The sequence below is a fragment of the Juglans microcarpa x Juglans regia genome, chromosome 1D (assembly GCF_004785595.1).
Source record: "Juglans microcarpa x Juglans regia isolate MS1-56 chromosome 1D, Jm3101_v1.0, whole genome shotgun sequence".
NCBI classification, from domain to species: Eukaryota; Viridiplantae; Streptophyta; class Magnoliopsida; order Fagales; family Juglandaceae; genus Juglans; species Juglans microcarpa x Juglans regia.
In genome coordinates this window covers 34,150,737-34,165,491 of record NC_054594.1, presented here as the reverse complement: position 1 = coordinate 34,165,491, position 14,755 = coordinate 34,150,737, and the positions used below count along the sequence as shown (strand labels likewise).

General features: G+C 38.1%; 2 protein-coding genes across 2 annotated transcripts; one reads left to right on the top strand and one right to left on the bottom strand.

Annotated features, from left to right (window-relative positions):
• Positions 1-4,768: 4,768 nt before the first annotated feature.
• On the bottom strand, positions 4,769-6,405 carry LOC121241970 (probable aspartic proteinase GIP2). Its single transcript, XM_041139835.1, has one exon. The coding sequence runs from the start codon at positions 6,299-6,301 to the stop codon at positions 4,985-4,987; it is 1,317 nt and encodes a 438-aa protein (XP_040995769.1). The 5' UTR covers positions 6,302-6,405; the 3' UTR covers positions 4,769-4,984.
• Positions 6,406-8,622: 2,217 nt separating this feature from the next.
• On the top strand, positions 8,623-11,370 carry LOC121246895. The gene is made up of 5 exons (XM_041145210.1): positions 8,623-8,955; positions 9,154-9,691; positions 9,791-10,053; positions 10,230-10,606; positions 11,085-11,370. The coding sequence occupies exons 1-5, from the start codon at positions 8,623-8,625 to the stop codon at positions 11,368-11,370; spliced, it is 1,797 nt and encodes a 598-aa protein (XP_041001144.1).
• Positions 11,371-14,755: the final 3,385 nt, after the last annotated feature.

Here is a 14,755-nt window from a genome sequence, read left to right as displayed (position 1 = left end):
AAACTAGTTACTGTCAGAACCTTGTTAGCTGTAGCAGCAATAAAAGGATGGAATCTTTGCCAATTTGATGGGAATAATGCATTCTTGCATGGGGAGTTAGATGAGGATGTGTATATGGAACTCCCTCCTAGGTATTGTAATGGTAATAGCAAGAGGGTGTGCAAACTTAAGAAAAGTTTATACATCACGAAAGTGGTACTCTAAGTTGTCCAAATTCATTATTGAACAAGGGTACACTCAATCTAAAGCTGATTACAATTTATTCACCAAAAAGACCAATAGTTCATTCACAACTGTTTTAGTGTATGTAGATGATATTATTGTGGCAGGTGATTGCATTGACACCATCAATTATCTCAAAGCCTCACTTCATGACAAGTTTAGAATGATTTGGGAAAGTTGAAGCACTTTTATGGGATTGAGGTGGCCAGGTTTGAGCGTGCCATTCACATATGTCAAAGGAAGTATGCTTTAGACATTCTAAGTGATTCGGGGACCATCGGTTCTGCACCTGCTAGGATCCTTATGGAAACATGAAGTTAAGGAAAGAAGAGGAGAATTGCTTCCAGAACGAACACTTTACAGAAGGTTGGTTGGTCATTTGCTATATCTAACAATAACAAGATTAATTATTTATTATCCTATACAGTTATTGAGCCAATTCATGGATAATCCTCGGGTTCCACATTTACATGCAGCACATAAAATTCTAAGATACATCAAAAGGGCTCCAGGCCAAAGGTTGTTTTATCCCATAAATTCAAAGCTACAGTTACATGGATATAGTGATTCAGATTGGGGTGCCTGTCTTGATACCAGAAAATCTATGAGAGGATATTGTGTTTTGATTGGAGAGTCATTGGTGCCATGGAAGTCTAAGAAGCAACAGGTGGAAGTCTAATCCGAGACAAAATACAAGATCGAAGCATTGTCATTAAGCATGTCTCAAGCAAATCACAGATTGTAGACATACTTACCAAAGCTTTGGATTCTCAAAGTTTTTGCTCATGTATGCTCAAGATGGGAGTAGTAGATATCTACTCTCCATCTTGTGGGGGCTATTGAAAACCATTGAAGTTGTTAATTTGGAAAGCCAACAACACACATCAGCAATTGCTAGCAGCTCAGCAAGAAAGGAGGAAGAATGTTCTAGAGGAAATAGAGAGGAATATTCTAGTGTATAATTTTTTGTCTTCTAGTGTATAATTTTTTATCTTCTTGTACAGCTATTGTTTTCCTTTTCTGTTGAGGTTGTTAGCAAGGTAGAAAATATAGAATCTTTACGTTAGCTGTCATATTCTTTTATAAGTTTATATAAGCAGTTTTTGTATAGACATTTTATCAAGCAAGTGAAAGGCAACTTTCTTCCATAACTTTTTCATTGCCTAGACCAGATTCTATTGATCCCTTTTACATTTATTTGCATTTCTTACAGATTCGTATTTTAACAGGGTGCTTTACATCAATGCTATATGAACCATAACTATTTTCAAGTTCTAGTTTTGAAAGGTCACAAGCCCCAACTGATACGAGTTGCTGCCCTTGGAAAGTCGGCCTCAAAATACTCATATTCTTGTGTCATAGGTAAAAGGGAGTCAAACCCACCATACAAAACTAATTTTGTTGTAGTAAGTATTGGCATCGATCCGCTCGTAGAAGATACCAACCCTTTAGTTGGAATTTATGAGATTGATTTTGAGCTTACATAAGGTTTAAGTCAAGAGTGTTGTTGTTGGTGAGGTAATAAAATTGCGTGAGCAAGGCCTCTATCATGTGGCACTTCACCTTTGTCAAAAGGAAGATGAGCAAGAAGAGCAAAGGCGCAAGGGTCAAGAAGAGGCTGAGCCAGAAGGCGAATTTACACATGCACGTACAAGTCGACATGACTTACAACTTAAAGAGCAAAAGTTGTTCTTGTTGCAATGTTAGGTACGTAAAACTCTTATATGTATCCTTAATTGGCATGTGTTGTGCATGTGTGAAATTAGTACTTGTAGAAGAATGGCAAAGCCTATTGGGTTGCATGTGAAGCCGGGTTTGTGAGTAGAAAAGGTATAGCCAGAAAGTTCACTCAACTATTGCTCGAGCGAAACTTAACCTGTGAGTTCGTGCGCTTGAGCGAAGATCAGACAGATTGTTCGCTCAAGGTTCTCTTGATGCTGGACTCGAGTGAAGCACTAACCATAGTGCTCACTCGAGTAATGCTCGATAGACCGTTCGAGCAAATAATCGATTGTCTGTTGACTCAATGCGCACTCAACATCTGCCCGCTTGAGCGAAGAACTCAGTTTTGCTATTTAGGGTTTTGAAAACGTCGCTTTCTCTCTCTCTCTCTCTATATATGTAATATTTGTTCTCTTTTGTGTACGTTCAGCAAATAAGAGTGAACAAAGAGAAACAAAGGTGTGAGAGCATACAAAGAGAGAGAAAATGCCCTAGAGAGTGAGAGTTGAAATTGTGTGACTAAAGTGACACTCTTTTAACTTACTGTGTGTGATTATAATCCCCTCTAGAATAAAATTTCTTGCAGTTCTGTTGACGTAGGCAAGTTACCGAATCACATTATTTTTATGTCGTGTAATTATTTGCTAGTATTTGCTTTTGTTTTATTTGTCATCGTTGGTTTCCCAACAAAGCCTTGGCAGAAGGCCTTATATCAAGGCTGTTGCATTGAACTAATTCTTGAGGAAGATTAGGGTAAAATCAAGGAGTTTTAACTTTTAACTTTTAAGTTAATTAGTGTTAAATCAATAGTAGTTGTCACAAGATCCTCCCGAGGAACCCCATAGAAACAACTTGATCTCCTTCTCTGTTTTTTGCCAGCAAACAGAAAAATTAATTAACTGCCACCATCGGTGACCACTTTCTGTGGGAAAAGCATTTCCCCCGATGTTAATGTTGTACTTTCTTCGAGTGTCACACCCCATACAAATTAACTTTGACAAAAAACACCTTGCTCTAGTCTTTTTGAAACCCAGATAATTGGTCGTTTTGGTTGTTTTCTTTTTGTTTCTTTTCCTCTTTTTTTTATTTTTTATTTTTTATTTATTTTAGAGAGAAAAAGAAAAGAAGAACTCCCCATTTTTATATCTATCATGTAATCGTGATTTCAATTTTATGAAAACCAATCTTGCGATTTATTTGCGTTAAATTTAATGAAACCTTAGGCCACATTTAAATAAAAGTCCCGTAAAATATTACTATCTATACATTCTTGGCATCTACTTTAAAACAGGAGTAATGCTAGATATGATTGTGCAAGCGCCCGGCCACACTCATTTTGAGAAAGAATGAGGTTTATTAATAAAAATTAATTTTTTCATGTGGATCTCATATTTACTCACTTTTTAAATTAGAAATATGCTCTTTCAAAATAAAAGAGTTATATTTTTACAGTGTGAGTGTCTCCCTTGTATATAGAACTTGAAAAATTATATTTGAATTTTTATTGCAAATCAAATTTTTAAGTATTAGCGATGTAAATGTATATTAAAAAATGAGATATTAACAACCATTCTTAATGTGGAAATAAAAATAAATTAAAAAAATGTGGAAATAAAAATGCACTCCTAAATTAATTAACTCTGATCATATATATTTTTAATATTCGAAGGTGAATGCCACATTTAATAACAGTTCCATATAAATATTATAAATAGTTAGCAATTGGTGTTAATATTGAGTTTTATCTTATTAAATTACAAGTGGATGAAGAATCCGTGGACGCGTTTGTATTTTATGTAGTGTATACAGGCCCCAAAGAGCGGTACAAGATGCAGGAAGATTCTCATTTAATTAATATTTAAAGCCAACCCATATAATTAATCCTAATTAATGTCCAAGTTAATATATATTAATCAAGGTGGAAAGCTGCTCAACGACGACAACAAAGACTTTTCTTTCTGCGTTGAATGATATATTTAATTAAAATAATTAATATCTTCTTTAATTTTCTCATTAACTAAAAAAAACTTTATATTGTTAAAGCGAGATAGTGCAGCTGTAGATCTCGAGATCAATTAATTACTTTAATAAAGTTAAAAAAATTTCGAAAATAATCATAAGAAATCTTGATCTGTATAATTGTATCTAAAGTACTTGAATAGAAGGAAGTGTTGTGATAAACGATGTAGGAAAGTATAGTACAGTACGATGCAAAGAATTGCTTGGTTTAGCAATGTGTCAACGTCAATAGAGTTGCAAACGATTTTATATATTACTTTGAACAATGATAAAATATAATTTGAGACGAAATTATACTGTTCTAAACGGTTATGTTGTTCATAATAAACATGTATATAGGGTTGCATAGCAGAAGTCTTAATTTTTCAATCATTCCGTTATTCGATCGTGCAAACTGTCTGTCTGAATCTCACTTGAGCGATCTGCCGCGCAAACGTCAAGCGAACTTTCTTTTTGATGATTATCGAGCATACGCTCTATGGCCCAAGTCTAATTGAAACTTCACCAAAATATCGTAATGAATTATTGTCAAATCTGATCATCAAATTGAGCCGTTACAAGAATAAATCAGGATCCATAAACCTAACAAAAAGCCATATGTTATTATATATTAAATTGGTTGGAAGCATTGAATGAACATATCATTTTACAATCACAAAAACATCTCATGGATTTATATGATACATTATATCTACTTTACAATAAAAATAATTTTACAATTTAACATAACACATCAATTTGTATCTTTATTTTTGTGAGATCAGCTAAAATATTTTCCTTTATAACTTCATCATCTCTTATTTCTTTTCTTCTTTCTTTTTTTGGTCAGAAAGAACTCGATATTATTATTTGAAAACCAATTTCCTCAAACTACACAAAAATATAAAACGGAAGGAATTAATAAACAAAGCTAAAGGCCAACACAGTTCACAAGCAATCAAGGCCGGTTATTCCTTTCCGAGATCTGCAATCGAAGCATTATTGCAATATTGCTTGTATGAACTTTAGATTAATCGATCCTTCAAGCATTAGAGGTAAAGTTGAAGTTGGCGCAAGTTGTCTGCCTGAACAATAGCGAGGAGCTGAAGCCAAGCCTCGATGTAGCTAAATCAAACTGCAGAAGATTGTCCTCCAGTTGATGCCCTCCAATCACAATAGATGTCCTTGGGTTTGAGCCTCCATCCACGAACCCCAGACACAGCACATCGTCGCTGACTTGCACCATGGAGTTTGCGCCGAATATCCTCCAGTACACAGTCTGACTTTGCAGAACAAAATCGATCTGAGGCACAGCCGGGCCAACGCGTGTGCTGCCGATATTTTTTGAGCTAAAGCATGCCCCAAAGGGTGCCACCGATGCCACTCTGGGGACATTCGGAAGTTCTTTGACGAAAGCATTGATTACAGCGTTGTAGATTGTGGTTTCCATCACGGTAAAAGGGTTTACAGTGCTGATTTTCGTTCCTCCAAAGCCTTCTCTGTTGATGGACAACAACGACGAATTTAATGGCACACGTTTCTCATTGATTTTGATAGACTTTACGCCAATGAAGTATTCGGCAGAAGAGTCGCCCTGTGAGTAAATTGAGGCTGTACTAACGGGGTTGAGGATCAGAGGGGTATAGATAAGAGACTCAGAGACATCCATATTTGGAAGCAAAATATATGGACCATTACCGAAGAATACAACACCATTAGCTCTCGTCGAAGAACTCAAGCAAATGGCAAACTTTCTATAAAAGCTGAAAGCTGCAGAAAATTGAGATGGAAGCGAAATTCTAGTCCTTCCCAGGCCAGCCATACCCTTAACACCACTAGCAAGGCCCTCAAGGAGAAACGTTGCGCCGCAAGTGAAGAGAAACTTAGGCACTGAAACCACCCTACTGGGATTAGACCCGTCAGTGGATTGTATGGAAACAACATCCTGGGCGAGCTCACCGCTGGTGGCTGTCCGTGTCACGGTGTTATCTGGGAAGAGACCGCATGTGTTATTGTTGCAGCCGGGCTTTGGGGCAGAGAAGCACTCTCCACAACTGCTAGCCTTAGCAAGTGAGCACTGGGCTGAGCGGCACCGGTCAGGCTTGTAGGTAGATGAAACATAGCCCTGATCACAGTCTACCCAAAGGAATTGGCCGCCAAGGTCAAGGGTTAGTTTGACGGGGACGAGAGGGGTCCTTTGGTTGAGTTGGGCAAGGTATTGGAGGGATGAGGGATCCTTGGAGACTGGAAGAACAAGAGCTTTGGGACGAAAGGATGTTTGAGCTATGGAGGGGAAGATGAAGAGCAGCAGGGAACAAAACAGAAGACAAGGAAACGAGGAATTAGGCATAGTAGTCATTGAGGTTGGAGGTTATATTTTGGGGTGGGTGGGTGTCGTAATGATAGTGAGTGGGCATGTATAGTAAGGATGCTTATATAGGGGGAGTTTGGAATTTGTTTAATATTTGTTTCCCGTTGGCTATTGTTTGACATTTGATAGTGCTGGGCATGTGCTTGCAAGATAAATATAATCACGTGGATGAATTAATTTAATAAATAGTAATAATGTCATGTGGGTCATGGTCAATATCTTCGGGGAATATGCCTCGAGAAGCCGCGGACGCTCGAAACCATCAATGAAGACCAGATATGGTTTCCAACTCAGCCCGTGGAGTGTGGATAACTACCTACTTCTCCTGTGGGTGTGGGCAAATTTCCCATTTTTATTTTTATTTTATGCATCAGGTTTAGATTTTGAATGTTCAATGGATGAACTTAAGAGGGGATGACGATTCTGACCCGACATCAAGTATAATGTCAATACAATGAGTCTAAAATTGAAAGGATGATCATGTAAATTGAATTTATTGTTAGAAACGGTAGCATACATGTTTCAAGTAGCTCAAACCCACCATCAGGAACAGAACTACATAAGAATTACCTCAATCAGTGTGTATTTGAAATGAGTTCACACTCTTGGCGAGGAGAATTGGGTTGTCTTATACTAAAAAAGCTCAATATATAGACAAGTCTCTTACTACCAGTCCAAGATTTATATCCATTCCTTGCGGAAAGCAGCTAAAGGCTGATTGGTTCGAGACATATCCACCCTTTGGCATGGCATTATAGCCCATTTCCTTGTGGAAATCATGCATGTCAATAGGCCCGCAACCCGACAAAACCATTTCAGCTCGACCCAATCCGGCCTGCATGGCTATTTGGATCAACCCGACTCGACCTGAAGAAATGGGCCGGGTCAACCCATTTTTTAAATTTTATTTTAAGATGGCACTCCGTGTACTGAAGATGGAAATGAAAGATAAAGACAAACTAACTCTTCTCTGTGCTCTCTCTGTGGAGAAGGAATAGGTGAAGGAAACAGTCTCGGCTTGCTCTGTTGAGTGAGGGAGGACGACTCTGCCCTAGCTTTACTCGAGTAAGGTTGGGGTAAAGTGATAATGGAGGATTTGGAGAGAGGATGGGGCAAACTTAAGCTCACGGAAGAGGAAACTGAAGTGATTGAGGTGAGTGCAGAATATATGAGTAAGGGGACATAAAAAGGGAATAAAAGCTTGGTAGGGAAATTGCTATCGGACCGAAAAGTGAATAAAGAGGTGATTAGATCTACTATGAACAAAATCTGGAAGCTGGGAGGCTCTTTCGTTTTCTACAACATTGTGCCAAACATGTTTGTAATTTCGTTCGAGAATCAGAAGGATAGACAGAGAGTTTTGGAGGGTAAGCCGTGGTTATTCGATAATCAGTTGTTCGTCTTGAAGCAGTTTGATGGTTTAACCCCCCCGCAGAAAATGAACTTCGACTATGAGGAGTTCTGGGTACACCTAAATAATCTACCATTGGCTTGTATGACTAGAGAAGTGGGGATGCAGATTGGAGCTACGGTTGGAAGTGTGAAAGGAGTAGACATAAGGGAAGATGGGATAGGTTGGGGAAGTTATCTGCGTGTTAAAATAGAGATAGATTTGAGGAAGAAGATTACAAGGGGCTGAACTACTAATGTGATGGGTAACAAACTATGGATTCTGCTGAGCTATGAGAAACTCCCAAAAGTGTGCTTTAAATGTGGTAAAATCTATCATGGTGTAGAGGGTTGTCTGGAGACAGAAGTGACAAATCCCAATACGGAGTATGGCTTCGAGCTAACTATTTGGGAAGGGGGAAGTCCTTGGAGTCTTTGAGTAATAAGTTTAGTGAGAATATGGGTGAGAGTGATGGTGATTTTCATCATGTATCTGATACGGTGGGAGAAAAGGAGACGGAGGATGAGGGAAATGAGTCACAAGTTGTAAAGGGTGGTGATGCACAGCAGGTGTTTGATAAAAACTCTGGGACAGGGAAGAGAATAAAGGGGGTAGACAAGAGTGGGAAGACGGTTGAGGATTGTTGTGTAGTGACCAGAGTCCAGCAACTAGACCATGACAAAGAGATGTCTGAAAATTATGGGGGAGAGGAGAGAAGGAGGTGGAAGCGAAGGGCCAGAGTGGCGGTTAAGAAGGATGCAGGAGAGTCAGTAATTAGTGGAAAACGCAGACTGAGAAGTGAGAGACCTGATGAAGGCAGTAAGGGAGTATTGAAAAAAGGAAAAGTACATGTGGAGGATGGGGCTTCTAGACACGATGTGATGTTAGTGGTGGCTGCTAGTCAGCCCCACCAACAACAATGAAAATACTTAGTTGGAACTGTCGGGGGCTTGGGAACCCTCAGACAGTTCAAAACCTTCTCCTTTTGGTGAAGGACAAGAAATCCAATATGGTCTTCTTGATGGAGACTAAACTAGTAGCATGTAAGGTTGAGGGAATTAATAGGAGATTGGGATGGGAAGGATGCTTTGTTGTTGACTTGCTGAAGAGGAAAGGGGGCTTGGCATTGCTGTGGTGCAGGGATAAGGATGCGGAGATACTCAACTACTCTCAACACCATATTAATGCTACGGTCATGAGTGAAGAGAAGAAGCTGCCGTGGCTGCTCACTGGATTCTACGGGCATCCTGAGGTTAGTAAAAGGAAAAACACATGGAATTTATTGTCTTTATTAAATCCTTCTAGTGATATGCCATGGTGTGTAATAGAAGATTTTAATGAGATTTTGTATCAAGATGAAAAAATGGGTGGAAGACCTAGGCCAGAGGCTTAGATGATTGATTTTAGGAAAGCCTTGGAAGATAATAGTATTTTTGACTTGGGGTGGAAGGAGAAGAAATACACTTGGAGTAACAAGCATATAGATAGCACTTTTACCAAGGAGAGACTTGATAGGGCTGTTGCTAACTTCCGATGGTCTAAAATTTTTTGTGATAGAGTGGTGGAAGCACTGACAGTATCTCAATTTGACCATAAGGCTTTACTGCTTTGTTTGAGACAACAAAATTTTGTGAATACAAAGAAAAGAAGGGTGTTTAGATTTGAAGCTAAGTGGATAAGGGATGAAGAGGGCGTAGTTGTAGTGGAAAGGGGGTGGAGGAGGACTGAAATAGATCCAAATCCAGGAAGGAATATCCAAGGAAAGATGAATGGTTGTAAAGGAGACTTAATCAGGTGGAGTAAATCAAAAGAAAAAGAGGTTGTCCTGATGTTGAAGCAGAAAACTGAGAGGTTGAAAAGGGAACAAGAAAGTGAAGGGCCACATAATGTTGAACTAATCAGAATGCTACAAGAGGAGATGGGGTCTTTGTTGGAGCAGGAAGATCTAAAATGGAGACAAAGAGCTAAGAGAACATGGTATCAATTGGGTGACAACAACATAAAATTTTTCCACTCATGTGCTACTCAAAGGAGAAAAAAGAACCAGGTATAGGAGATTAGAAATCTTGAAGGGAGTACGGTGACAGATAAAGAAGGGATTGAAGAGGTTTTTTATGATTACTTCAATTCAATTTTCTGCTCCACACAACCAACATCAGAAGCTATTGAGGAGTGTCTAAAGGAGTTGGAACCGAGAGTGACAAAGGTGATGAATACAGAGCTACATAAGGAATTTACAAAACTTAAGGTGGAGGAAGCATTGAAACACATGGGATCTCTGAAATCCCCTGGCCCTGATGGTTATGGCGCTTGTTTTTATCAAGCCTATTGGAGCACAGTGGGGGAGGAGGTGAGTAGGGCTGTGTTGAATTTCCTAAATGGGGAGGGAGCATTGAGTGAAGGAGTGAATAGTACTTTCTTAGCTTTGATCCCAAAAGTTAAAAACCCCTCAGCACCAAGTGAATTCCGACCTATTAGCTTATGTAATGTTTTATATAAGCTTGCTTCTAAGATACTTGCTAATAGGCTAAAGAAAGTACTGCCTGCCATCATTCCAGCAACCAAAGCATATTTATACCGGGAAGGCTTATAACGGACAATGTGATGATAGCTTATGAATCCTTGCACACGATGAAAACAAGACAGAAAGGTAGAATTGGTAGCATGGCTCTCAAGCTAGATATGTCAAAAGCCTACAATAGGATAGAGTGGAGATACGTGGAGGCAGTCATGAGAAAATTGGGCTTTGGGGATAGATGGGTATCTCTGATTATGAGGTGTACTACTTCAGTGACCTACTCAATCCTTGTTAATGGGGAGCCCGGGAAAACTTCGAAACCCACAAGGGGAATAAGACAAAGGGATCCTATCTCCCTCTACTTGTTTATCCTTTGTGCAGAAAGGTTAAGTTCTTTGGTTCATGCAGCTGATGCTAGAGGGGAAATAAGGGGGGGTGAATGTTTTAAGAGGGGGAACAAGAATCAACCATTTACTTTTTGCTGACGACTGTGTAATTTTCGGAAGAGCAAAGATAGAGGAGTGGATGAGAATTAAAAATCTATTGAAGAAGTATGAACAAGCCTCGGGTCAATGCCTTAATATGCAGAAAACTTCTATGTTTTTTAGCTCAAATACTCCTGGAGCTTCTAGAGCACTAATTCAGTGGGCAGCAAGGGTTTCTATATGTGGAAGTTATGAAAAATATCTTGGTCTCCCAACCATGGTGGGTAGATCAAGATACAATACTTTCAGGAGTTTGAAGGAGAGGGTGTGGGCAAAACTGAGCAGTTGGAAGAACTCATTCCTTTCACAGGCAGGAAAAGAAATTTAATTGAAAGCAGTGGTTCAAGCAATTCCTACCTTTTCTATGAGTGTGTTTAGACTTCCACAAAGACTTTGCAAGGAACTAGCATCCCTCTTGACAAGATTCTGGTTGGGCCATAAACAGAATGAGAAGAAGATTCAATGGAGAAGTTGGTTCAATATAGGAGAATCAAAGAGTAATGGAGGTTTGGGCTTCCGAGATTTTGAGTGTTTTAATAAGGCAATGCTTGCAAAGCAATGCTGGAGAATGTTGAAACAACCTGATTCACTAGTGGCAAAGATTATGAAAGAGAAGTATTTTAAGAATGTGGCAATTGTTGATGCAAATCTAGGGTATGGATAATCATTTATATGGAGAAGCTTGTAGTCTTCATTGGGGTTACTTAAAAAGGGGCTTTTGTGGAGAGTGGGAGATGGAAGTAATATAAGTGTTTGGAGAGATAAATGGCTACCAACTCAAACTTCCCACTGTGTACAATCAACAATTAAAAACCTGCCTGCTGATGCAAAAGTGCAGCAACTTATTGATATTGAAGCAGGGGTGTGGAAAAAGGACCTCATTTTTTACACTTTTATCGGTGAGGAAGTTGAAATTATATGTGGGATTCCCTTGAGTAAATGAGGAACAATAGACAGATTGGTGTGGGGATGCTCAAACGATGGAAAGTTCTCTGTTAAGAGTGCTTATCATCTAGAACATGAAATTATGAGGAAGAGGAAAGGGGAAACTTCAAGGGGAAATAAAACTGGGAATGGATGGAAGCTGATATGGAGTTTATATGTCCCAAATGTGGTGAAGCATTTCTTGTGGAGGGCAGCTCATAATTTACTGCCTACAAAACAAAATTTGTACAAAAAACAGATCACCGAGTCTGAAAGGTGTCCAATATGTGAGAGGGAACCTGAATCAATTATGCATGTTGTGTGGAGCTGCCCAGCTGCCTCAGATGTATGGGCAGAATGTGATAGTCCAGTGCATAAATGGTGTGTTTCAGATTTTATTTTTGAAGATTTGTGGGGGAAATTCAATGCTGCTCTTAAAGTAGAAGAGGTAGAGATGGTAGCTTGTATCATGAGGAAGATTTGGATGAGAAGAAAATCAATGCTGTATGAAAAAAAAATTTGATCACCCGAGAGTTATTATTCGTGCTGCAATGCAGGGACTAGGAGAGTTCAAGATGGCCCAGGACCAACTACGAAAAAACCAAGTGAGAAGCAATGTTGATAGGAGTGTGACTAAATGGAAAAAACTAGGTGGAAGGGTGATAAAAGCGAACTGGGATGCTGCTGTGGATGCTAAGAATAATTGTGTGGGAATTGGAGTGGTTGTCAAGGACTCAAATGGAGAGATTCTTGCTTACCTATGCTCCAGATTTGCTTACAACATCAACCCGAATGTAGCTGAAGCCCTGGGTTTAAGGAGGGCAGTAATCTTTTGTACTGAATTGGGATTATCATATGTATTGTTAGAAGGGGACTCATTATTAATAGTGAATGCTACTAAGAGTGGGGAAGAGATAGGAGCAGAGTTTGGTTGCATTATTGATGATGTGAGGAGAGTTATGCATCGGAGATCAAGCTGGGATTTACGTTTTGTATATAGAGAAGCAAACAACACTGCACACAAATTAGCAAGATTAGCTCTTAATTTTGGTGATGAAAAGGTATGGATAGAGGATAGTCCAATAGAAATTGCAAATGATATTCTTGTGGAAAAACTTTGTAATGACTGACTTTTGTTATCAATGAAGGTCGTAGTATATGTTTGATTCAAAAAAAAGATGGAAATAAACTCTGTGTGACTAATTATTACACCCATTATTTCACAAAACCGTATCTTTTTTTCTTTTTCCCACTATGTATAAAATTTAATCATCTTTACAATTTACTTAAAATGCATGAATTGAATGAATATGTTCAGTTTCAAATTAAGAAACGTCTGGAAAAGAAAGATATCAGTTAATTACATTAAGCCTAAAGTTGATCAGGAAAAAAAAAAAAACAGAGAAGGAAGAACATCATGGACAATTCTGATATATTTATATAATATAAGGAATTGATTCAAAAAACTTTCTGTTCTTTTCTCCTCTGTTTTCTCCTCTTTAATTTTTTTTCTCTCTCTCTTCTGCTCTAATTTATTCCTACAAATACAAATAAAAACAGACAAAAACTCAGTGAAATGAATGAAAGTATGAAACAGTAAAATGCAAAGAATGAAAACAAAAGTGAAGACCAGATTTCACGTGGGAGCCAGCCATGTTGCCTGACCAAAATGCAACTTGATCAAAGTGTGCTCAGAAAATCAAATTTGTAAAAGAAAAGGAAAGCTGAAAAGGCTCTCTTCCATCTAATAACAGCTACCAAAGCTTTCCTTTGCAATGATTATTACGATGAGAAGAAAGAAAAATAACTCATAATTAAAGGAAAAAAATGCAAACCACCAAATAACTGTCAACCAAGCTAAAATCAATAATTTCAGGATCACGACCAAACAATCTCCCGAACGAAATCAAGAACAAGAACTCTGAAGCACATTTAAGTAAACAGACCCTTAAAACCTATAATCTATTCTCACCCTACTTGCCAAAAAAACCCCAAAAATAGATTAAAAAAAGAAAAACAGGAAGACATCATGATCCAGCAGCAGCTTATAGGTTTAATGATGTAACGTTTAATGTTATATCTTTCATGCTAGATCTACAGACATCAGCTTTTTCTCCCCCTCCTACTATTTTTTTTTTCTTTTTGTTTGAGAACTTATTATTCAAGGCTAGCTATCAAGTCTTCTGGACAGAAGGCTTCTTCCAAAAACTGGAGCACAAATTTTGTCATATCCAGCCAGTCAATGAAATTGGTTTCGGTCGCTACAAATAACAATAGAAAGGTGTTGTTGCTGCAGTATATTTCATATCAATGTTGTTCCATTTATACACACACACACTCCGCAAATTGATATATATATATATACATATATATATATCACTTGGAAAAACTCCCAGTACGTCTAACAGGTGTCCAACAAATTAAACTCCTTCTTGTTGTAACTTTGTGATATAGTTTTAACGAGACTCATGCAGTTTTAACTATATAGGGAGTATACTTTATGTGTTGGTACAAAACCTCTGTAGTTTCAAAACCTGTAGTACAATCAAGATCTTGAGTTGGCATGATTTGAAATCTTATAATCTCGACTAGATCATGAAAACAGCTACCATTTCATTTTCATCTGATATTTGAGTGTTGAAGTGGATATGCACATGGACACCAAATACAGAAAAGGGCAAAGGCAAAGCTGGGTTCAAAATTATAAAAGCATCTCTACAGCATCAATTCATAATTAATCCTACAAAATCAAACTGAACCAAAAATGGAGAAATGTGTTTCATTTTTCCTTAATTGTGTGTTCGAAATCCAAACCAGAAGAGGCTTTTACCTCTCTCTACTGGCATCTTGCAAGCTAAAAAATCAATATGTTTTTATTTTATGAATCTGAAAATCGCATTTCAAAAAAATTGGTTAATGAAAATTTAGCAAGCAAACAAATATATACTTTTTTTTTATCAGTAGCAATCAAACAAAGAAGTCAATATGCAGTAGAACACTTTCTAAACTATTATCCCCTTTCCAATTTTTCCCTTTTTAACCGACACCTTACGCAACAATCAGTTGATTGGCAAGGAAATGAAGAACCATATTGTAAGGGATAAAATATAACAGGCTTATAGTAT